Below are 22,447 nucleotides of genomic sequence, written 5' to 3' on the forward strand. Positions count from 1 at the left end.
AATGACTGAACTATCAGCTTTGAGTGGACTTGACTTTTAAGAGATACCTATTTTAAAAATGTAATTTGTAAAAATTCAAATAATTGAATCACAGTGCTGTCTGAACATAACATATGACAGCTATAATTCCATTTTAATATTTTCCAGAAAAATATTTATAGTAACTTTCAGTATTAGAAGTTCCATGCAATAAGAAATAGCTCTACATATTTGCATAAAAATGACTTTCACAAACAGCAGATATTTTTCAGGTCTGTTCTGATAAGAAAACTGCTGAAAGGAAGCCAGATGCTGACCTTCCTTTTCAGAGGGGCTTGTTACGGTGACTGCCCTTGTGCCATACATTTCATTATTCTTGTTTCCTGCTTTTTAGATTAGATTTGGTTTCTGTTTTCAGATCTTATCACTTTTTTTGCTCACGCGATAACCAAGCTGTTTACATCCTTAAGGAATGCTAATACAGAACAAAGGGGAATTTCTCCAAAAGCCTGTATTGGAAAAATACTAACATACCTCTGTGCACAAAACACTTTTTAGCTAGATATAAACTTTAATAACTTTATTAAAGTTTATCTCTAGCTAAAAAGTGTTTTTTTGTGGTTTTGGGATAGTGTAGGAGATATTTAGAACCTCTATTAGATTTTACTGCTGTTGATTTCCGGTCCCTTCCTACCCTCGTGACAATATATCAATCCCCATCAGCTTTTTATTGCTGTAATGGTTTCCTTTCTTTGTTCACATTGGCTAAATAGAGCTACAGGGTATGAAGGAAAAATGAATATGTACTGCCAGGTAGGAAACTGCGCGGAGCTGCCTACATATCAGAAATAGGTTAAATATATAACAACGGGACTCCCACCCCATGCCATCTACAAAGTCCTTAGTGATAAAATGCATCACACAAGAGGGACATGACCGGCTAAAACTAGGAAAGAAGATTGGGTTCTCCGCTTGGTGAGTTTGCAGTGAATAAAGGGGCGGAGGGGGATGCAGGGTTCACGATATCCACCAATTTATAGCCAAATTTATCAGAACTATTTTTAAAGGACCCATAATGCTCCTTACTGTGGTCAGTAGGGTTGGAATTTCCAGTAATGATGGATTTATGTGCCAGGTTGTGTTTGAGTAGTTCAGGAAGAGCTGACAGTGTAGGCAAAGTTTGTTTCTATACTGCACTGATTTATTGGGAATTGCAGAGTGGTGGGCTACATATCTTTGTGTAATCCCCCCCGTTGTTCACAGTTCAGAGACCATACAGCCCTTTTTAGGACTACCTTTTTGTATGTATCCTCAACAACTACGGTTTCTGTTTCTGCCTGGGACTATGAAGGTGGTTCCAGTAAAAGCAGTACTACTAGAGTAGGAAGGACAGTTACCGTATTCTTCGCTTCATAAGACGCACCTGACCATAAGACGCACCTAGATTTTAGAGGAGGAAAATATGAAGAAAAAAAATCCTCAACCAAATGGTGTACTAAAATATTTAATAAAATCTAACAGAATAATATTTCTACACTGACAACCAATGTAAGGGGGCACCCTACACTGATCCCCAATGTAACTGGGACATTTACATGACCTCAAAACAACAGGAGTATTTGCATATTGAGACATTTACACTGACCATTGATGTAAATGGTGTATTTACAGTAACCCCCCCCCCCCCCCATCTCTCTACATTCTCTGCATTCTTATCTCCCTCTCAGTACAACATTGCCCCACTAACTCATCTGCTAATCTCTATCCCCCAAACCCCTACTCTGCTAACCTCTGCAATCCAACCCCTCCTTCCCATTAAACTCTGCACGCCTCTGCTCACCTCCTCTGCACCTCAAACCCCCCTATTTGGTCCCCTCTACATGCCCCCTATACTCACCTGTATGCTGTTCAAACCTTCTAGGCATGCAGAGGTTCGGGCATCATTTGCAAATGAATTGTGCCATCCTGCCTCATTAACATAACAATGCCCGCACAATTTACATATTAATGCCGATCATGTGGGGGTTAAATAAAGAACAATACCCTTTTGTTTCTCTCCCTGTAGCAGCTGAAGGCAGGGGAGAAACAGGATTTAGCTGGGGCAGAGTGATGCATAGGGCATTCGGCCCGCAGACCTTGTGTTTGACACCTGTGGGTTAGACTGTCTGTGTGTGCCACTGTTTAGAGAGGAGAAAAGTTCTGAGGCAGAATTGCACCAGCACTTTGCAGAGGACTGGAGAGAGCAGCCATCCTGATACATTTCACAGCATTGCCCCACAAGTACAGGCCACTGCTGTTCCCAGGCAGTCCATGCAGCTCTATAGTGTGGGCCTTTTTAACATATATGCTCTCAACAGCCAAATTGTAGTCTGCAGCCTCTGTCTGCAGAATATCAGCTGTGATCATCGTACCAGCCATTTCATAACAATATGCATGTAACATATGATTCTGCACCACAGGGCTCAGTGGGAGCAGGTCCTCAATGAGACAAGACTGCAGAAAAAAGCCTGTACTCCTGCTCCTTTTTCCTCACTTTCTGCATCATCCTTATTTAAACAACATTCTCCTGCTGCATTTGCCTCAGCATCTGCAACCTTTACTGACAGGAAGTAATGTCTTGCAATGGGTTTTAGAGGTGTAGTATATGCCACATTCAGCGGGTAAGAAGGTCATTAGGCTTTTCTGAAGATGGTTAAGGAATGTTTCTGCAGCTCACCTCAGCTGCAGATTAATAACATGCCTCAACTCGTCCTCTAATGTTGCAGCCTAACCAAGCTGCTTACATATTGTCCAGCCACTGTACAATATTTGTGGCTATTGTATTTCAGATACAGTGCCTTAAAAAAGTATTCATACCCCTTGACATTTTCCACATTTTTATGCTCCAACCAAAAACTTAAATGTATTTTATTGGGATTTTATTTGATAGACCAACACAAATTGGCACATAATTGTGAAGTGGAAGGAAAATGATAAATGTTTTTCAAAATTCTTTACAAATAAATATCTGAAAAGTGTTGTGTATGTTTGTATTCGGATCCCTTTACTCTGCTACCCCTAACTAAATTCTAGTGGAACCAATTGCCTTCAGAAGTCACCAAATTCGTAAATAGAGTCCATCTGTGTGTAATCTAATCTCAGTATAAATACAGCTGTTCCGTGAAGCCCTCAGAGGGTTGTTAGAGAACCTTAGTGAACAATCAGCATCATGAAGGTCAAGGAACATACCGGACAGGTCAGGAATAAAGTTGTATAGAAGTTAAAACAGGGTTAGGTTATAAAAAATATCCCAAGCTTTGATCATCCTCCAGAGCAATGGCGGACTAAGCAGGGGGCGAGGGGGGCGGGCCGCACCGGGTGCCACACACTGGGGGGGGTGTCAGGCCGACACCCCCCCCCTTCCGTGACTGAGGCATGGCGTGGTGACAGCATGATTGACGGCAGACTAAGTAACACACAGCCTGGCTATTCGGGGGGGGGGGGGGTGCCGTGCGAGCCGTACCCGAGTGATACCCGCCGCCTGGGACCTGGCCGCAATGATCCCCCTTCTCCATGGCAGCGCAGCGCCGCGGCTCTGATACTATCGGCTGTGACTGTCTGACAGTCACACAGCTGACCCAAGCAGCGTGAAGCTGCGACCGCCTCCCCCTCCTCCGTACAAGTGCTCTAGCACGCGGCGCGCTGATCGTCACTTTACATCAGCAGCATTACGGCAAGGGGGGGTGTCACTCTGCACTATTGTAAGGGGGGGTTCTGTATATGAGGGGGGGTTCTGTATTGTGGGGGGGTGTTCTGTATATGAGGGGGGTTCTGTATTGTGGGGGGTGTTCTGTATAGGAGGGGGGGTTCTGTATTGTGGGGGGTGTTCTGTATAGGGGGGGTTATGTATATGAGGGAGGGGGGGGGTCTGTATTGTAGGGGGTGGTATCTGTATGGGGGGGTTCTGTATTGTAGAGGGGGTGTTCTGTATTGTAGGGGGGTCTGAACTGTAGGGGGGTTCTGTATTGTATGGGGGTGGTATCTGTATAGGGGGGTTTTGTATTTGGGGGGGTTCTGTATTGTAGGGGGGTGTTCTGTATTGTAGGTGGTGGTATCTGTATGGGGGCTTCTGTATTGTAGGGGGTGTTCTGTATTGTAGGGGGGTGTTCTGTATTGTATGGGGGTGGTATCTGTATAGGGGGGTTTTGTATTTGGGGGGGTTCTGTATTGTAGGGGGGTGTTCTGTATTGTAGGTGGTGGTATCTGTATGGGGGCTTCTGTATTGTAGGGGGGTGTTCTGTATTGTAGGGGGGTGTTCTGTATTGTAGGGGGTGGTATCTATATGGGGGGTTCTGTATATGAGGGGGAGGGGAGTGGTATCTGTATGGGGGGGTTCTGTATATGAGGGGGGGGGGGTTCTGTATTGTGGGGGGGTTCTGTATTGTAGGGGGGGTGTTCTGTATTGTAGGGGGGTCTGATCTGTAGGGGTGGGTCCGTATTGTGGGGGGGGGGGGTGTTCTGTATTGTAGGGAGGTCTGCACTGTAGTGGTGGGTCTGTATTGTAGGGAGGGGTTTGCACTGTCCAGAGGTGCAGTCTAATGTAAAGGGATATAGAGGTGCTGTGTAATGTAAAGGGGTCCAGAGGTGCAGGGTGCTGTGTAATGTAAAGGGGTTCAGAGATGCAGGGTGCTGTGTAATGTAAAGGGGTCCAGAGGTGCAGGGTGCCGTGTAATGTAAAGGGGTCCAGAGATGCAGGGTGCTGTGTAATGTAAAGGGGTCCAGAGATGCAGGGTGCTGTGTAATGTAAAGGGGTCCAGAGGTGCAGGGTGCTGTGTAATGTAAAGGGGTCCAGAGGTGCAGAGTGCTGTGTAATGTAAAGGGGTCCAGAGATGCAGGGTGATGTGTAATGTAAAGGGGTCCAGAGGTGCAGGGTGCCGTGTAATGTAAAGGGGTCCAGAGATGCAGGGTGCTGTGTAATGTAAAGGGGTCCAGAGGTGCAGGGTGCTGTGTAATGTAAAGGGGTCCAGAGGTGCAGGGTGCCGTGTAATGTAAAGGGGTATGTGGAGAGGGGTACACAGTAGTTACAAAGAGATATTAAAGGATGCAGGGGACGCAGTGGGGTGTTTTTACATTTTACCGTGGGGGTGCCAGATATAGGATCCGCCCCGGGTGCCAAATGCTCTAGGTACGCCCCTGCTCCAGAGCACTGTTCAATCCATCATCCAAAAATGGAAAGAGTATGGCACAACTGCAAACCTACCAAGATATGTCCACCTATTCTGACAGGCTGGGCAAGGAGAGCATTAATCAGAGAAGCAGTTAAGAGGCCCATGGTAACTCTGGAGGAGCTACAGAGATCCACAGCTCAGGTGAGAGAATCTGTCCACAGGACAACTATTAGTGGTGTACTACCATAACCAGGCTTATTTTTGCCTTAATATCTGGCTCCCAGCCGGCATCCAGACTTGGTTGTCATCTTCACTTCTGCTACCAGGAAGTTTAGCATCCATTGAGGATTGACAGAGGGGATTGTTTACCCTCTCCCTTCTTTCCTTTCCTTTAGGCTCTACCCTCCTTCATTGAAGACTTTTACTTTTATTTTGGGTCGTTTTTATACTCCTTATAATACGTCCAGCAGCCCGGACATAGTCTACCTTTTTCCTCTATTATTGCTAGGAAACTCTTATGCTCAATACGTATCGTTCATGGATTAATTCCTATATTAACAAATACTATCTTCAAAACCACACTGCTGACTCCGTGAGGAAGCGCTGTCAAAGCACGAAACCGGTCGAGTCTACTAACGCAGCAAGCCACACCATCGCAGACATACCCTTGCCTGCATTTCCATAACCTGACAGGATTACTAATTATATTTATGCATTTTATTTCATATTTTTGAAAGTGTTAAATTTTATTGTGGATACATTGTTACTTTGTGTATGATTCCTGTTAACGCTTATGGATAGGCTTGCTCAGTTAGCCTTTCAGATAGTTTTTTGCTGGAAACGGCAATTACTTCTTCCCTTGTTCTATATATATTATGATATTTTATATCTAAATAAACAAAAAACTTTTTAGAGAAAATCTCTCCTTGTGTGAATATATTCTGACCAACCAAACTGTGCCTAAAAAGTCCAAAAACTAGCCCTCAGTTATCTCCTTTATCAACTATTAGTGGTGCACTCCACAAATCTGGCCTTTATGGAAGAGTGGCAAGAAGAAAGCCATTGTTGAAGGAAAGCCAAAGGAACTCCCATTTTCAGTTTGAGAGAAACCATATGAAAAATCTGGTTTGAAGAGACCAAAATTAAATTGTTTGGCCTAAAAGCAAAATGCTATGTGTGGCAGAAAACAAATACTGCACATCAACATGAACACACCATCCTCACTGTGAAACATGGTGGTGGCAGCATCATTTTGTGGGGATGGGATGATAGATGGAGCCAAATACAGGACAATCTTAGAAGAAAACCTGTCTGAAAAAGACTTGTGACTGGGTGGAGGTTCACTTTCCAGCAGGATAATGAGAATCTGTGGCAAGACTTAAAAATTTCTGTTCACAGATGCTCTCCATCCAATCTGACAGAGCTTGAGCCATTTTGCAAATAAGACTGGGGAACAATTGTACTCTCTAGATATGCAAAGCTGGTGGAGACATACCCAAAACGACTTGCAGCTGTAATTGCAGTGAAAAGTGGTTCTACAAAGTATTGACTCAGGGGGGAGAGGACTACAAATGCACGCCACACTTTTTAGATCTCTATTTGGAAAAAAAATTCAAAACCATTTATAATTTTCCTTCCACTTCACAATTATGTGCCACTTTGTGTTGGTCTATCACATAACATCTCAATTAAAATACATTTACATTTTTGGTTGTAACATGACACGATGTGGAAAATTCAGCCATATTTAGGGTGTAACCTGTAACATGCTGAAGCACCTCCCCCCCAATCCACTACCTTTGACAGCAGGCAGGGTTCCTCTCCCTTGCACTGTCACATTTCAAAATCAGCACGAGCTGCATCATTCATTTACAGCCATCAATTGGCGTGGCAGACAGCTTGTAATTCTTAGTAAACTACAAGAGTGAACTTAGCCTTTAAACTGCTGTATGACTTGACAGTTTGTACAATGCTGAGCGTTTAAACTTTATTTATTTTTTAAAAAGAAACTTTCCTAAAAGTTTTAAATCTGTTGTGGCTGCTACTTCCACTGGTTAATTCAGGCCTATTACTAATTGATTAAAAATCAGGTGTAGCAGGCAAAAGTGCCTAATGCACTCTGATGGAAACACCTGATGTAAAGTGGCACTGTGATGGGGACAACTGATGTAAGGTGGCACTTTGATGGGGACACATGATCTAAAGGGGCACTCTGATGGGGACCCCTGATGTAAAGGGGCACTCTGATGGGGACACCTGATGTATTGGGGCATTCTGATGGGCACACCTAATGTAAAGGAGCACTCTGATGGGCACACCTGATGTGTTGGGTCACCTGATGTAAAGGGGCATTCTGATGATGGCACCTGATGTAAGGGGGCACTCTGATGGGGACAAATGATGTAAGGGGGAACACTACTGGCAACATTTACACTTACAGAGTATTACCAGAGCTTGTGCCAACAATTTTACAGAAGACGCATACAATCTTTAATGGCACAGACTTGTGATTCGAACATTGGCTGGAAATAAATTTTAGTGACTTGACCTCCTTGAACTTTAATTAACTACCCCTGCCCTAGAGAATAAAATGGTCGGTATTTGTGCAGAGGTTTTTCAAATGCAATTTTTGTGGAAAAAATACACTTTAGTGAATTTAATGCCCAAAAACACAATATAGTAACCAATTGTTTAGTAAGCTATAAAAGATAATGCTATCCCAAGAAACTAGATATCTAATGTCTCACGCTTTAAAACAGGTGACAATTTCTACGTTTTTTTTTAAGATACCAGTTTAAAGTTACACAGGAGGTGTGGTGCTAGAATTATTGCTCTCACTATAACGTTCACGACGATACCTTACATGTGTGGTGCAAACAGCTTACGTGTGCATGTGTGACCTACATATGTGTTCGCCTTTGCTCGCGAGCATGGGGGGGGGGGGGCTTTAAAAAATGTTATTACATTTTTTTATATCCACTTTATTGCTATCACAAGGAATAAACAACACCCCTTGTAACTTACTGAGACATGCTTTCCCATACCGATAATGGCCCATTTCTATTAGATCGAAATCAGAAGTGACAGAATACTTGTGGCTTACGGTTTCTTAGACCATAGATATGATTGGGGGACATTCCGGTCCTCAGTCATCTCTACAGTATGTTAAGCTAGCAGTAATGCTGGCCTACAGTCTCTGGCTTTCCGGTGGCGGGAGGAGGGGGAACCCCCTTCTACTGCATGTAAAAGCAATTCAGTGGCTTTTTAGCCTCTAAGATTCAGTGACGGCCTGTCCATTAGGGGCACCTGTGCTCCATCCCCTCTCTCCATGCCACAAATCCATCCACAGTGGCCGTGGCCACCCCCTATTCATGCTTCCAGACCCTTTCAGGGCATGGGGCGCATGAATTGCAGCGTCCAGTTTTTTTTTTAAGCACCTGATTAGAGCCAGAGGCTCTAATAGGCTTCAAAATGGGGTGGGCTCAGGTCGCAGAGAATGCGCTCCGATCCCACCCAGGTGTGTTATTACAGGGAATTAATATTCGCTGTTAAAACACTGATCCTCAATCTAGAAAATCAGAAGTGGGTGTGAAACCTGTTTTTCGATTGGCCAAAAAGAGAAGACTCCCGATTGGTCGCCGAGGAGGGGGAGGAAACGGAAGCCACCGCCGTGGAGAGCAGGAGAACACCCCCCCAAAAAAATTTAATTGTCCACCGGCCGAAAAAAGGATACCTGGGTGATGACTGCAGCTTCCACCATGGCCCCTGTATAACTGCTCCAACCAGAGGATGTACAGGTAAGTCCTTTTGGGGGAAGGGTTTAAAGCAAGCTAAATGTCAAAGTTTGAAAATCAACCATATTAAATGGATCTTCTCCCCCACCATACAATTTTTTTTAAATACTTTGTTTGCTTTGTTAGAAGTCTCCCAGGGCACTGCCCAGCTCTTCATGCCTTTTTGTTACTGGATTCACCCCCCCCCCCCCCCCCCATTGACATCATTAGGATTTACTGCAGAGTTGCAGTTTGCCAAACCTTGATTTGCCCATCAGCACTCCTAACATACCCAGTACTTTGCATCAGGTTATCATTGATTAATATCATCTTGTGGTTGTTTTGCCACATTCCTTCATAATGGGTACAGCATTACTAGTCTGTGTTTTCAATAACGGAATACAATTTAAAACGCAGCATGGTGGTGGTAGACAGCTTAATTGTGTTGACTGAATGTAGGAGATGTTCAAAATGAAAATTTCATATGGAAATTTATTTTATTTTTTTCCCCGTGCAAGCAGATACTTCATTATGTATTAAAAATAAGCACTAATGGTTATTGTGAACATTCAAGATGTTAGGTGTTTCATACATCTTACTCGATTGCAAGCAGACATTACATAGTTGTGCACCATTTCTGTATTGTAAACTCAGAGCAGCAACATATAGAATTCACTTTCTGCAAAAAACAAAAAAGATCTGCAAAGTCTATCAAGGAGTATTATGACATCATAAATCACATCTCCACATCTTCCAGCAGTGTAGTTTGGCCATCATGTGTCTATTTTATGTCTTTGTGTGGGATTGTAAAAATATATTTTTTTCTGTCTGCATCTACTTTTTTGTAACCCAATCTTTGCAAAGAATGCTTTATTAATAACCGAATCTGCTGAACAAATACTAACCAGATCTGCTTACAATTACTAAACGGAAACTATAAGCCCCCATTCCCACAATGTTGTGCGACGTCAGGCGTTGTGAATATGCACATTTTTTGTGCTTTCATTCATTCATTTCAATGGGCTTCCCTATGCATGACAAACACGGCAAAGAATCCCATGCCCCTTTTTTGAGCTTTGCCGTTTTTTTAACTGCATTTTAATACTTTTACTGTGAGTTTGTTGCATGGAAAAACAAGCATCGCGCTCGCGGAGCCATAGTCTCAAAGAATTACGCCGGCGTATCAGCAGATACGCCAACGTAAGTCCGATTCTAAGGCCGCCCTATGTTTAAGTGTATTCTCAAACTGAGATACACTTAAACATGCCTAAGATACGACGGCCAGCGCCGTTGTATATTAGGCTGCAATATCTACGCTGACCGCTAGGTGGCGTTTCCTTTGCGGTCAGCGTAGAATATGCAAATGACTAGTCACGCCGATTCACGAACGTACGCTTGCCCGTCGTAGTGTTTTTACGTCGTTTCCGTAAGCGATACGCGGCGTAAAGATAAACATGCCCCCTAGGTGGCGTACTCAATGTTAAGTATGGCCGTCGTTCCTGCGTCGCAATTTGAAAATTTAACGTCGTTTGCGTAAGTCGTCTGTGAATGGCGCTGGACGCCATTTACTTTACCGTCAAAACAAATGACGTCCGTGCGATGTCATTTAGCGCAATGCGGGAGCGCGCCTAATTTAAATGATCTACGCCCCCTACCAGGATCATTTGAATTAGGAGTGCTTCCGCGGGTGGACTTTACGCTACGCCGCCGCAAGTTTACAGGTAAGTGGTTTGGGAATCAGGCCCTTGCCCGTTAAACTTGCGGCAGAGTAACGTAAACGAGATACTTTACACCGCCGGATATGTACGAGAATCTGGCCCGCTGTGTTTGGGTTTCATTAACAATTAATGGCACCACAAGCGTGGCACAAGTTTTTTGTATGTTTTTTTCTTTTTTAATCAGTCCATATACGTTTTAGTCTATATTTTTTTAGGTGATGTTTCATACGTGTTGTTTATTAATATACAGTGCCTTGAAAAAGTATTCATACCCTTTGAAATTTTCCACATTTTGTCATCTTACAACCAAAAATATAAATGTATTTTTGGGGATTTTATGTGATAGACCAACTCAAAGTGGCACACAATTGTGAAGTGGAAGGAAAATGATAAATGGTTTTCTAAATTTTTTACAAATAAATATGTGAAAGGTGTGGCATGGATTTGTATTCAGCCCCCCTGGGTCAATACTTTGTAGAACCACCTTTCACTGCAATTACAGCTGCAAGTCTTTTTGGGTATGTCTCTACTAGCTTTGCACATCTAGAGAGTGACATTTTTGCCTATTCGTCTTTGCAAAATAACTCCAACCTACCAGATTGAAGTTTACTGACACAACACCCAAAATCTACTGGCACCGCCAAGTTTTTACTGGCATTTACAAAAGGTACAAAAATAAACATTTTAAGTGCAAATTTCAGTATTTAGTCTACAAACAAGTACAATATGCAATTAGCAATGTGATTTAAGGTAGATATTAAGGCAAAAAAAACATATTTCTTGTTTTATTTTCGATATAGCAAAATAAATTAGAATGAGCACGATTAGGTTCCCTTGTGCCATGATGTTACACAACATCCACAGGCACCGTCTCTGCCAACCCTGCCTCTGCCGGTGCCATCTGAACACACTATAGCGGGCACTCGGATAGTCTTGGCTGGGCGTCACAGCCATATTTTTTACTGGCAGCCTGGCAAGAAAAAGGAAATTTTTTTACTGGCCGCCAGTAAAACTACTAACAGTTGGCATAACTGGATTGGATGGAGACTATCTGTGAACAGCAATTTTCAAGTCTTGCCACAGATTCTCAATTAGATTTAGGTCTGGACTTTGACTGGGCCATTCTAACACATGAATATGCTTTTGATCTAAACCATCCCATTGTAGCTCTGGTTGTATGTTTAGTGTCGTTGTCTTGCTGGAAGGTGAGCCTCTGCCTCAGTCTCAAGTCTTTTGCACACTCTTAAGCCTCGTACACACAACTGTTTTTTCCAACGGGAAAACTGCTATGAGATCTTTTCGTTGGGAATCCCGTCCGCGTGTATGCTCCATCACAGTTTTTCCCGATGGGAAAACTGCCGGACAAAAAAAGAGATCAGGATAAATTTTTTTCCTGTCAGGCCAAAAATCCGAGTGGGAAGGCCGTTCGTCTGTATGGTTTTCCAACGGGCAGAAAACTGCGCATGCTCAGAAGTATGGGACGAGAGCGCTCTTTCTGGTAAAACTAGCGTTTGGAATGGAGATAGCACATTCGTCACACTGCAAATTATTGCATCATTTAATGCAGTGCGTGAAAAGCGTAAATCGCATCACCAAACTTTTACTAACATGAGGATCAGAAAAAGCAGCCGTTGGAATGGAACTTTATAGTCCCGTCGTACGTGTTGTACATCACCGCACTTTGGACGGGCAGACTTTTGGTCTGAGCGTGTGTATGCAAGGCAACCTGAGAGGAATTCTGTCGGGAAAACCGTCTGATTTTTATCCGACGGATCATCTTCTCATCAACTCTGACCTGCTTCCCTATCCCTGCTGAAGAAAAGCATCCCCACAACATGATGCTGCCACCACCATGTTTCACGGTGGGGATGGTGTGTTCAGGGTGATGTGCATTGTTAGTTTTCCACCACACATAGCATTTTGCTTTTAGGCCAAAAACTTCAATGTTGGTCTCATCTGACCAGAACACCTTCTTTCAAATGTTTGCTGTGTCCTCCACTGCTAACAGGACTTCTTATGGCTTTCTTTCAACAATGATTTTCTTCTTGCCACTCTTCCATAAAGGCCAGATTTGTGGAGTGCATGACTAATAGTTGTCCTGTGGACAAATTCTCCCACCTATGTTGTGGATCTCTGCAACTGCTCCTGAATTACCATGGGCCTCTTGGCTTCTTCTTTGATTAATGCTCTCCTTGCCCGGCCTGTCAGTTTAGGTGGACGGCCATGTCTTGTTAGGTTTGCCATACTCTTTCCATTTTCAGATGATGGATTAAACAATGCTCCGTGAGAGGTTCACAGCTTGGGATATTTATTTTATAACCTAACCATGCTTCAAATTTCTCCAGAACTTTATCCCTGACCCGTATAGTGTGTTCCTTGGCCTTCATGATGCTGTTTGTTCACTAAGGTTCTCTAAAAAAAACTCTGAGGGCTTCACAGAACAGCTGTATTTATACTGAGATTAAATTACACACAGGTGGACTATTTTTACCAATTAGGTGACTTTCAAAGGCAGTTGGTTCCACTATATTTTAGTTAGAGCTATCAGAGTAAAGCAGGCTGAATACAAATGCATACCAAACTTTTCAGATATTAATTTGTAAAAAAAAAAATTAAAACCATTTATAATTTTTCTTCCGCTTCACAATTATGTTCCACTTTTGCGTTGGTCTATCACATAAAATCACCAAAAAATAAAATAATTTTTTTTGGTTGTAAAATGACAAAATGTGGAAAATGTCAAGGGTTATGAATACCTTTTCAAGGCACTGTACATACGTATAAAATACACATTTTAATATATCCTAAAATAATCCTAGAGGCATGTTTTGTCTAAATTTGAAATGTTCAGTACATTTGCACCGTGTGTTCTGAGATTCGCTTAGAGGACTGGGACTCTCACAAGAAAAAGCGGTGAGGTGAGGCCTTTGATGTCATCTCTCCAATATGCTTTAACACCTGGCAAAGACCTTAAAGAAGAATTATCACAGAAGTTGAAAACCATTGTTTAATCCCCTAAGGGACCCAGCACTTGGTCCTCTTCAAATCTGTGCAGTGATTTTTTCAGTCTGTGATTTTTTCAGGCTGAGGCCCAGCTTATGGGCATTCCTGTGAGGGAGATAAAGTCAGCACTCAAGCCCCTGCTTCCTTTTTATTCTGCAGCCCTCCATTTATTCTTGCATCCCTGTTTCTTCTTTGGCTCTCCTTTTCCATCTTCCTTGTACAGAAATTTTTTTGCTGTACTGATAGAAAAGACTGAGCCAAGACCCAGCCACCAGCTGGTAAAGAGGTGTTCCAGTCTGTAAAAAAAAAATAATGAAAAGTTAGCAGCTACAATTACTGTAGCGGCTGACTTTTAATATAAGGATACTTACCTGTCCAAGGATCCCACGATGTCGGCCCCCCAAGCCAATTTCTCAATCAGCTCAGGGTACAGGCGTTGGCATCTCTAGTAAGGGAAACAGGAAGTGAAGCCTTGTGGCTTCACAGCCTGTTTCCTACTGTGCATGTGCGATTTGAGCTGCACTTTCTGAATGGTTCCGCCATCTTTTGTGACCTCTGTGTGTCCCAGTAGGCAGCGGGGGGAAGAAGGAAGGGTTGAAAATATCGTAGATCACGGTGCGGCAATTTTACCCAGAAGTTGGAGGGGGGACCTGTCAAAACCAGGTACTTGCTCTCCGCACTCCCCAAAATAGTGCCAAATGTGACAGTGGAGAGGGGAAGGGTGCGAACAAGCGGAGATTTGCTCTGCTTTAAGGAGAGAAAGACGACAGTAGTGGCAATTATATTTTGTTGTGAATGGAGGACTGCAGAGGAACACTGCCCTTCACAGAAACACACGCCCACAGCAACACATGCCAGTTATTATAGATTCTCTCTCTCAGAGAAGTGAGCCAAGGCCTGCCCATTTGCTATTCTAGGGAGAGACTAGTGTGGTAGCTGGCATGTGTTGCTGTGGGCTTGTATTTTTGTGAATCACAGCACTTCTCTCTAGTGCACCATCATTCACAAAGTCAACAGCTACTAATGTAGTCTCTCTCTTCTCTTAAAGCGGTAGTTCACCCTCAGTGACACGATTTTACCATCGAGACAGGCATTGTAGCGCGAGCTACAGTATGCCTGTCCCGATTTTTTTACCCCCGTACTCACTGTGTACTCGTACATTATAGATTTCGGCTCCCGCGGGGAATGGGCGTGCCTATGGAGAGGGAGGATGATTGACGGCTGGCCCTGGCACGTCACTCTCCCCGAAGACAGCCGGAGTAGGTCTCGGCTCTTCACGGCGCCTGCGCACAGGCTATGCGCAGGCGCCGTGAAGAGCCAAGCCTATTTCGGCTATTTCCGGAGAAGCGTGACGCGCCAGAGCCGGCCGTCAATCATCCTCCGTCTCCATAGGCACGCCCATTCCCCGAGGGGAGTCGGTATCTTCGATGTACGAGTACACGGTGAGTACGGGGATAAAAAAATCGGGACAGGCATACTGTAGCTCGCGCTACAATGCCTGATTTTATGGTAGAAGAATTTTTTTTTTTTTTTTGGGTTTATAGGGTGAACCCCCGCTTTAAAGCGGTTGTAAACCCACACACATCAATACTATATTCATAATATTCTGAAAGGCAAATTAAGTATGAATCGAATGACCACTTTGTGTATATATAAATATGTTAGCTTACAGCATATGTTCTTAATAATCCAAACCTTATTTCAGTACATTCGCCAGCGCCATCTTCACTGTGGTCTTTTGCATCTAAATCTGCTTTGTATTTCCGCCCACAGAACGTCCTTCTCTCGATAATCCCACGCATGCGCACTAGTAAAGAGACATTCCAAGCCGTGTTTCCGGTTACTATGGAAACGTATAGAAAATAAATCACAGCGTGCTTCAGAAAGGAGTGACAATACCTCCGGGAGCACGCTGTGTAAGCACATTCCTCAGACACATTCCACGGACTTTAAAACTGGCTGTCTGTCTGCCGTCTGGCTCTCCTGTACCATGTGACGTACAGGTCACATGGTAACCATGACGCTCTTGTGCATGTAGTATAGCAGGATGTCGGGGCTGACGTCTAAAGCAGGAAATGACGCAGCCCCGACATGGACACTGAATCTTTCCGGCCAGGTCTCAGCTGGCCGGAATGAAGGATGACACGGCGCATGCGGGGTATACGTAATGACTCAAGAAAATATCGATAACAGGGACAGGAGGCAGGTACAGAAAAAATGACTCATGGCAATTCATTGTTAAAAAAAAACTACAAAATGATATGCAAAGATGAAATTTTGGGTTTACAACCGCTTTAAATAGTAGGTAGCTGGCTGGGCTCAGTCTTTCTTCTCAGTACAAAGGACGGATTAGAGAAGGCACAGGACTTCTAAACTAGATCAAGGACTGAAAATGTTCTGTCCTGTCAGCTTTCATGGGATCTGGGGTTGTGTGGGCTCCATGTCCTTGCTAGCAGCCTGGTCTGACAGCTGTGGGTGGAGAAGTTGACCATGCTGGCTCAGCAACCAATGCACAGATTTGAAACAAAGAATGTGCAATGGAACCCTGGGGGATTTAACAATACTTTTTAACTTCAGGAGAACCCCAATCACTAAAATCTCACAGAAACATACAACTACAAAAGTACTTTTTAATATTTTTAATTCTTCAACTTTCATTAATTTAATACCAGGAGATCTTTCTATAAGCATCTTTGTTGAGGCACATCATGTTATGGGCTGACAACACTCTGTTGTCCCTATTCCTCCCTTGTGCTTCTTAATTATCACATTATCACACTGTCACATTTGCAGATGCTCACAACAACAGAAATGACATGCGTCTGTCTCTGGAACGCATGCAGCTAAACAAAAGCAAGAAAAATGAAAAAAGGGTTTTTGAAATGAACAGTACATTAGCCAACTAAATATCTACAATTTAGGGTTTAGATATACTTTAAAATATATTTAAACTACATATCTGTGCACAGTCATACCAACCGAAGGATTTGAAATTCTGTTTTAATAGTGTTGTAAGTGTGTGTTCTGTATCAGCATCGGTTGTACCTGTGACAAGCTTCTTGTAGACCCAGTCTGTAAGGATGTATGCAGCAGGTTGAATGATGACTTTAACAGACAGCTTACTCAATGAATAAAGACTCCAGAGGTGTTTTCCAATGCTTCTTTATGCTTCAAGATAACAAGGATATAAACATAGAGGCTTTTCCATAGGTAAATTTCCAATGAAGATACACAGCTCCCACACTCTGCAGACTTTTCAAGCAACTAAGCAAAGATGGGGTTTAGAGCAGGAAATGGTGGGTGGGAGCAACCAAACTAGCCAGAACAGCAGGGGGGTAAGGATCATACCAAATAACATAATAACATAACATGTAATAACTGCTAGACAGTAAAAGCTGCGTGACAGCACACTCCCCGCCTGGTATCGTGAGATACCACTATACTCTGTTTTCTTTACATATTATTAACATTGCATACAGTAACATGCTATCTAGCCTTCTCAAGTCTATAAGCTAGCTATATTAAAGGTCTTAAGTGACTCCTTCACATAACACTGAATCAGAATTTTTGGAAGCAGGCATTATTAGGACTGTCTCTGTGACTGGTCTCAGGAAGGTTTTTGAAGCCCCATCCTTAACGATCCTGACTTCCACACTTCGGACTCTTCCATCATCACTGGTGATGGCCTTTGTAATAAGTCCAACTGGCCACTGGATATGGTGAGCTTTCTGGTCTTTTAGCAGGTTTGACTTATTTAGTCGTCCACCGACTCGAAGCATGCCTTCATTGTCGATTATTGGATTCAGTTGGAATAGTGGGCTACTCTTTGAGACTGGTCTATTGCCTCTCAAGCATTTAATCTCTTCTGCAAAGACTTCTTCTTGCACAAGACATATGACGAACAATTCTGCGTTCTCGTACTCTAACGCATTGGGTGACTCCTTGCAAGTGTGCCATCCATGACAAGACGATGTCTGATTGGGCTTGCGGAAAGTCTGAGCAATATGTCTCAATCTTGCTATAATCTTGACCAATCTTTTCCAAGAAGAGAAACGTTTAAAGCGTCTTGCTTCCAAGTTTCTTCTTGAGCAAATGTTGGAACTCAATGTTATCACTTCAGGGCGGATTTCTGGATCAGTATCTGGATCCACCAGGTGGAAATCGATATCTTCTTTTGAGTTTGTAGAAGACTGGTCCGATAAAAACTTGGGTCCTGAAAACCAAATGGTTTGCGTGAGGACAACTGCTGACACTGACCTTGTTGCAATGTCTGCGGGACTCAAACCAGTCGGGACATAGTTCCATTGTTCAGGTCTACTGACTTTCCTTATTCGTTCTACCCTGTTGGCCACGTACACATAGAACCTCCTTATGCTGTTGCATATGTAGCCAAGTACGACCTTGCTGTCGGTGTAGTACTTAACCTGATCAATTTCAGCGTCCATTTCATTTTGCAGGAATTCTGCGACTTCGACGGCTAGGGTTGCGCCACACAATTCTAATCTTGGAATAGTGTGAGCAGGTTTTGGAGCTAACTTGGCTCTTCCTAGTAGAAAACCGACATTGGATCTCCCGGAGGGATCTATGATCTTGAGGTAAGCCACGGCCGCTATAGCCTCGGTAGATGCATCGCAAAAGACGTGAATCTCTTTCCTCAGACTTCTTGAAGTTGAAGTGGGTGAATAGCAGCGTGGGATATTAAGTTCTTTCAGTACTTTCATGGAGTTTCTCCATTTCTCCCATTTAGGCAACAGGTCTGGTGCTGGTTCAGCGTGAAGGTTATCTAAAATCTTCTGCATAAATGCTAGAAAGTGCTCTTGCATCTCTGGTTTGTTACAGAGAGTTTTCTTAAGTGCAGCAAATCTGGTTAAAGATTGTCCTCGATTGTTAGGGAGAGTAAGCCTTGGTACTCGGAAGGGTAATGGAGCTACCCAACTGTTGGAATTGTCCTTGAAGAACTCTTCATCCATAATCTTGATGAACTCCTTGTCTTCGACTGAAGGGGCAATCTTGTTGTCATCGCAAGTAGTCTGGTACACTGAATCACCAAGGTCCTTCTGAGAAGTGAGCTTGCAGTTTATACCTTGGAGTGCTTGATATGGAACTTTGTTTTTAAAATCAAGTCTTTCCTTCGCATAATAATGCGATGGACATTTCATTGACCGATAGACAACATTGGTTTTGTAGGAAGCTACATCCAAGAGCTTGTGAGATTGGTCTAAACAGACTTCTCCTATTATCACCCATCCAAGATCAAGTTTCTGGGCCTGAGGAGCATCGTCTGGACCGTTACATAACTCTCTTATTTTATGGACTCTAGGAACGTCTCTCCCTAGTAGAATCAAGATCTTAACATCCTTGTTAAGTGGTGGAATGTAGTCAGCAATGTGGCTTAAATGGGGGTAATGACGTGCAGCCTCTGGTGTGGGGATTTCTTCTCTGTTGTTCGGTAGCTGATCACATTCGATTAGAGTTGGAAGAGGAAACTCTATGTCCTCATATTCTGATGCCACTATGAAGCCATGGGCTCTTCTTCCAGAAGTATTGATCTTTCCTGCACATGTCTGCAAGGTATAGGACCAGGCCTCTCCATGAATGTTGAATAGGTCAAAGAATTCTGGACTGGCCAATGAGCGATTGCTCTGATCATCGAGTATGGCATACATTTTTATGGAATTTTGTGGGCATCCTTCAGGAAAAACCCTTACAAGACATATCTTGCTACAAGACTTGCTATGAAGCCCTTCTCCACATACCTCTGTACACCTTGTGGTTACGGGGTTGGCGTGTTGCTCAGTTCTCTCCCCGCCATCATCTGATGTAGGCTTGGGGTTGCTGCCGGGTGAAGGTTTCCTTTTGAACAGGTCTGAATGAAGAGCGTCCACATGTTTGGCACTGTTGCACAGAGAACATCTGATGGTGATCTTACAGTCTCTTGCTAAATGATCGGAGGATGCACAACACTTGAAACAGATATTATGCTCTTTGAGAAATGACTTGCGTTCTTCAATAGGCTTGTCCTTAAATGCACGGCATTTGGAGAGAGAATGTGGCGCATTATGGATAGGACACTGTTGATTAAGATTGCTTGCCTTTATGCCTGTAGCCAAGACGTTGGATGCTACCTCTGTCTTCCTCACGGCAATAGGATACTTTAAATCCTTGAATTTACTGTTGGTGGCAATACCCCTTGAAGTGGTTAAAGGAGTGGTGGTTGTATCTGGATAGAAGAAGCTTGGGTCATTCTTGGATTTTGCAACCTTCCGCACGAACTCTGCAAAATAAGAAAAGGGAGGGAAGGAAACATGATGTTCATACTTATATTTTGATCCTACACTAGTCCACTTTCCCTGAAGATAACTAGGCAACCTTGCTACAATAGGGTTCACGCCCTGAGCAGTGTCTAAATAGCTAAGACCTGGTAAACTAGGATCTAGCTTAGCAATTTCAAGTTCATGAAGGAGGTCGCCTAACTCTCTAAGCTTATGATTGTCCTTAACAGAGATCTTAGGAAAGTCGTTTAGTCTCTGGAATAAGGCAGATTCAATGACTTCGGGACTCCCATAGTCTTGATCTAGACGTTCCCAGGCAGCATCAAGGCCTGCGTTAAAGTTATAGATGTAAACAGATTTAAGTCTCTTTACTTGTTCTGAAGATTGTCGCCCCGAATACTTTATTAGTAAATCGAGTTCTGCTTGAGGTTCAACGGGCAAGCTCTTGATTACCGCCTTAAATGTAGATCTCCAACTCCTGTAGTTCTCTGGGCGGTCATCAAATTTATACAGTCCAGTTGTGATCAATTCTTGTAAAGCCATACTCTTGCTGAGCTCCGTAGCGTTGATGCCTTCAGTTTTTATAGCCACCGGGGATACTGATGGTGCGCCGACTTGAGCCATGGTTGGTATCTGAAGTTGGCTGGTTGGTGGAGCGAAAAGTGTTGCAGATGGGTTCAATCTAGGTAAGGGTCTGATGTCTGAAGGTCTCTGAGCATTTGAAGTTGAAGAGAACTGTATCACAGGGGTCATAGAGTTCATCTTGTAGTCTTTTGCTGTACCCTTGTAATCTCTATTCGCATAGGGTGGCACGTGAGCCGCGTAGGTTGACTCACTTGATTTTGTGACATGCGGTAGTTGCGGAGTGTCTCTGTTAGCAGGTGTGTCTAGTTGACCAGCTTGATTTTGTGACACGTTGCCTTCTGGTCCACATGCTGGATGATTATGAGAAAAATCTCCAACTGTAGGTGGGACTGTGATGTCGTGGTTCTGGCTTAAGACGAACTGTAGGGTCCTTTCAATGGGGTCTTGACAAGCAGCCAAGCTGGGACAAGCTGCTTCTTCTTCTTCCAATAGGGCTTGTTCCAAGACAGATAATTCCGCCAATGCTACTTCCTTTTCTTTACTCTTCTGAAGGATTTCTAGCTGAGCCTCTAGCTGAGCCTCTGTTTCTGCTTGAATGCGTTTAGCTTCTGCTTTGATGGCTGCTTCTCTTTCAGAGCAGGCGGCTTGAACCTGGGCTGCTGCGACCTTCTGGCGAGCTTTGACTATTTGGTCACTCAGTGTTGACCTTACAGAGCAGGACCGCAGTGACTTAGAAGAGGATTTATGATAGGAGCGGGCAGATCTAGAAGATTTTCCTGAGTGTCTGGAAGAAGCAGATTTACAGGAAGTAGTTTCATGTAGCTGTGCTAATCTACCTTCTATCTGTGCCTTTGCTTCAAGATATGTGCTATGCCTCTGCTGGTCAGTAGAAGTAAAGTCCTTTAATTCCACTGCGGCTTCCTCCATGCTGGAATGTGACAATAGGGAATAGAACTTTTCAGAAAGTCTTTTATAATTCTCAAATGCCTTCTTAACCCTTGAGAGAGCAGTGTTCAATTGCTCAGGATTGTTGCTAGTTTCATTAGCGTTTTTTTTACAACTTAAAGTCTTATGCCATAATGCAGTCAGGTTACTAGATGTTTCTTCCTTACTTTCTTCATAAACCTCTCTTGCCTTCAAGGATGGATGAGGGCCTCTAGCGGGACGAGCAGAATGAAGTAAGGAGTCTGCTTTATCTTGGTTAAATGCAGGTGACTCTGTGGGATCTCTATCAGACATAATGACAAGTGCTGTAGTTTTGGTGTCTTGTTACAAATCTGCCAGAGCTGAGCTCTGTAGTGACTTCTGATATTAGGCAGATTGAACTGAGGAGCTGGATACTTGTGACATCTAGTGCAGCAACTGTTTCAGACTGGATGGCTCAGCTCACTGCACAGTTCACTATCACTTTATACAGGCAGGAATACACAGTTATTTCAGTAGATTCAGGTATTGGATTCACAACCAAAAACAGCTTGACAATGATAAATCCTAGGGACTTGATGAAGCTATGATACAGTCTTTGAGCAGTTCAAAAGGTACTTATTGCTCTCCAATAAAGGCAAAAGTCCGTGGCAGTGAACAGTTATGGAGCATTCAGTAGAAGGCTGGCTTCATACACAGAGTAATGCTTCTGGTGGCTGCAGCAGTGGCACACAGGCCTAACTCTCAGTGCACAGCCTGCAGATGGTATCCTGTGTTAGGATGTTTGTTCTTCACACACACATGTGGTTACTCACGTTTCTGAAGCTGCAGAGATAGCTGTGTGATGGATTCTTCTGGAAATTTACTGTTCTGTATCAGCATCGGTTGTACCTGTGACAAGCTTCTTGTAGACCCAGTCTGTAAGGATGTATGCAGCAGGTTGAATGATGACTTTAACAGACAGCTTACTCAATGAATAAAGACTCCAGAGGTGTTTTCCAATGCTTCTTTATGCTTCAAGATAACAAGGATATAAACATAGAGGC

The 22,447-nt window shown here is 43.4% G+C and overlaps 2 protein-coding genes across 2 annotated transcripts in view; one reads left to right on the forward strand and one right to left on the reverse strand.

Moving 5' to 3' along the window:
- BMP6 (bone morphogenetic protein 6) overlaps window positions 1-22,447 on the forward strand; it is a 274,521-nt gene that overhangs the window by 26,939 nt on the left and 225,135 nt on the right. The window lies entirely within an intron of this gene.
- LOC120940698 lies at window positions 16,944-22,358 on the reverse strand. Its single transcript, XM_040353692.1, has 2 exons — window positions 21,090-22,358; window positions 16,944-21,044 (listed from the first exon to the last, which is right to left on the reverse strand). The coding sequence occupies exons 1-2, from the start codon at window positions 21,714-21,716 to the stop codon at window positions 17,151-17,153; spliced, it is 4,521 nt and encodes a 1,506-aa protein (XP_040209626.1). The 5' UTR covers window positions 21,717-22,358; the 3' UTR covers window positions 16,944-17,150.

The sequence above is a fragment of the Rana temporaria genome, chromosome 5, assembly GCF_905171775.1.
Source record: "Rana temporaria chromosome 5, aRanTem1.1, whole genome shotgun sequence".
Classification (NCBI taxonomy): Eukaryota; Metazoa; Chordata; class Amphibia; order Anura; family Ranidae; genus Rana; species Rana temporaria.

Coding starts and splice junctions, on each gene's coding strand:
- LOC120940698 (XM_040353692.1), bottom strand. CDS start 21,716: ATGTCTGATAGAGATCCCACAGAGTCACCTGCATTTAACCAAGATAAA. Junction 21,045..21,089: donor AAAGAGAAGCAGCCATCAAA/GCAGAAGCTAAA, acceptor GCTCAGCTAGAG/GCTCAGCTAGAAATCCTTCA.